At 38.1% G+C, this 1,941-nt stretch overlaps 1 protein-coding gene across 1 annotated transcript; it reads left to right on the forward strand.

Moving 5' to 3' along the window:
- The first annotated feature begins 201 nt into the window (after window positions 1-201).
- Window positions 202-543, forward strand: LOC104220953 (uncharacterized). The gene has a single exon (XM_009771920.1). It carries the CDS (start codon window positions 202-204, stop codon window positions 541-543), a length of 342 nt encoding a protein of 113 aa, XP_009770222.1.
- Window positions 544-1,941: the final 1,398 nt, after the last annotated feature.

Genomic DNA, 1,941 nt, shown 5'->3' on the forward strand with positions numbered 1-1,941 from the left:
AGATTTGATTGTACTATACATTGATATTACATAATCATGCACTTAAAAGATAATTGCACGTAACTCTATTTAATAGGAGTATTGATTGGTAACCTAGAGAAAATCTTAATTAAGTAACCTGTTATAACAAATAAATTATAATCACCGTCAGTGCATATAACTTAAATCTCTCTTGTTATATAGGTTGGTGGTCAAAAAGCAATGACCACAGCTTCAGCAACACTTTCTCCAGCAACAGTTACTCCGACAACCAACGTTGGCACAAACAAGTACTCTTCCCATAAAAGAACTAAACTGAACTACATTAGTGGTTTGAATTCATTTAGAGGGCTAAAGGCAAATAACAGTGTAATCTCATTAGGCTTTCCTGTTTGCACTCAACAGTCTTTTGCTAAGATTATTAGTTCCTTGAAAACAACATCACAAGGCAAAGGTGGAGCTTTGTCTTCTACCTGTAATGCTGCTGTTGAGATTTTTAGGATTGCTTCCATTATTCCTGCCCTGGTTTTGGTTGGAGTTGTTGTTGGTTTTGTCCTCCTTTGAATTGAAACTTGTGTTGAGGAAGCTGATTAATTGAAACATTGGTCTGCTTATGTTTTTGTTTCTTTCCACCAATATTTAGTCTCTCTGCACTAATGTAGAGTTGATTTGTTTGGATTATGTATATTAAACTAATAAACTTTGGTTTCCTCAAGAAATTTTGAGTTTTCACAAGTTAAAATTAGCATTCTGTCTCCTGTCTTGACGACGTTATGCACGTAGAAATGACACCAGGTAGCTATGTTTACCTTAAAAATAGTTATTACAATTAGATTTGATTTTATGGTTCTAAAAATAAGTGATTTGTTTTTATGCTAGTTGTTAGACAGTAAATGCTAAATGTGAGGCTAGAAAATAAGATAAGATCTTGAAAGCAGAATGTTAAGCAAACCGGGAGGCTGAGAGTCGGGGCCTTGAGGTGGCCTATTCGGGGCCTCGAGGTCGAGCTAAGTGTTAGGCTATGACCAGCCAATGAAGGTCTAACAATTCTAAGAGCTTGGATCTGAGCTCTCTATGATCAATAATAGACAATAAATGAAGAACAATTAATGGAACACAATAAATGTAAATAATAGAATCAAAGGAGAATGTATATAAGTTAGAGAGCACAGAATGTTCTTGTATTGAATGTTGTGTGTTGAATATCATGTGTACAAAAAATAGAAAAGGTCCCCTTTATATAGGAGGGGGATAATCTCAACATAGTACATATGCATTTATTATAAAGAAATGTAGCTGGTGCAACTACTTAGCAGCCTGGTAAAGACTGGTACTATTCTTGTAGGTGTTGCCAGCTTTGACCACGTGCCTAGGGAACTTCCCGTTTATCCGTGATAACCATCGATTTGTGTTGCCCTGAGGTCGGACATAAAGAACCCTCGAGGTTGAAACCTCGAACTCTGCCTCCGGGCCTTCGAGGTGAATCTACGGAAAGAAATAATGATCGTAAAATCGGGCTCTCCGATTTTATCCGTATACAGATAGTCCCACGTTTCTTAGAATAAAATGATAAGAAACGATCTCGAATTCCTGCCTCTCTGATACTTCCATCACCACGGTAGTCACGCCCTACCAAGCGATTGACATGACAAAATGAGGTGCCTAAAGGTCGCGTCCACACAGCCCTTAAAAGCCTTTGAATTAATTACAGCGGTTGGTTGTCCTTTGGTCCACTCCAACGTGCACGTTAGACCTCTATAAATACTTCTTCTTTCGCTCCTTATTTTCTACTGCACCACCAATCCCTCAAAAGAATTCTTCTCACTTCTCTCTTGTGCTCTTTTCTGAAACGCAATTTTCATTTCTCCTCTGAAATCTTTTAAGAATGGCGAAAACTTCCACCTCTGTCCCTCAATAAGACGTGCCCTCCTCTTCCTTGTGCTCATCTAAAGGCAAAGCAAT

This window comes from Nicotiana sylvestris, chromosome 12, assembly GCF_000393655.2.
Source record: "Nicotiana sylvestris chromosome 12, ASM39365v2, whole genome shotgun sequence".
NCBI lineage: Eukaryota > Viridiplantae > Streptophyta > Magnoliopsida > Solanales > Solanaceae > Nicotiana > Nicotiana sylvestris.

Excerpts from the sequence above, each read along its gene's own strand:
- LOC104220953 (XM_009771920.1), top strand. The coding sequence starts at position 202 with ATGACCACAGCTTCAGCAACACTTTCTCCAGCAACAGTTACTCCGACA.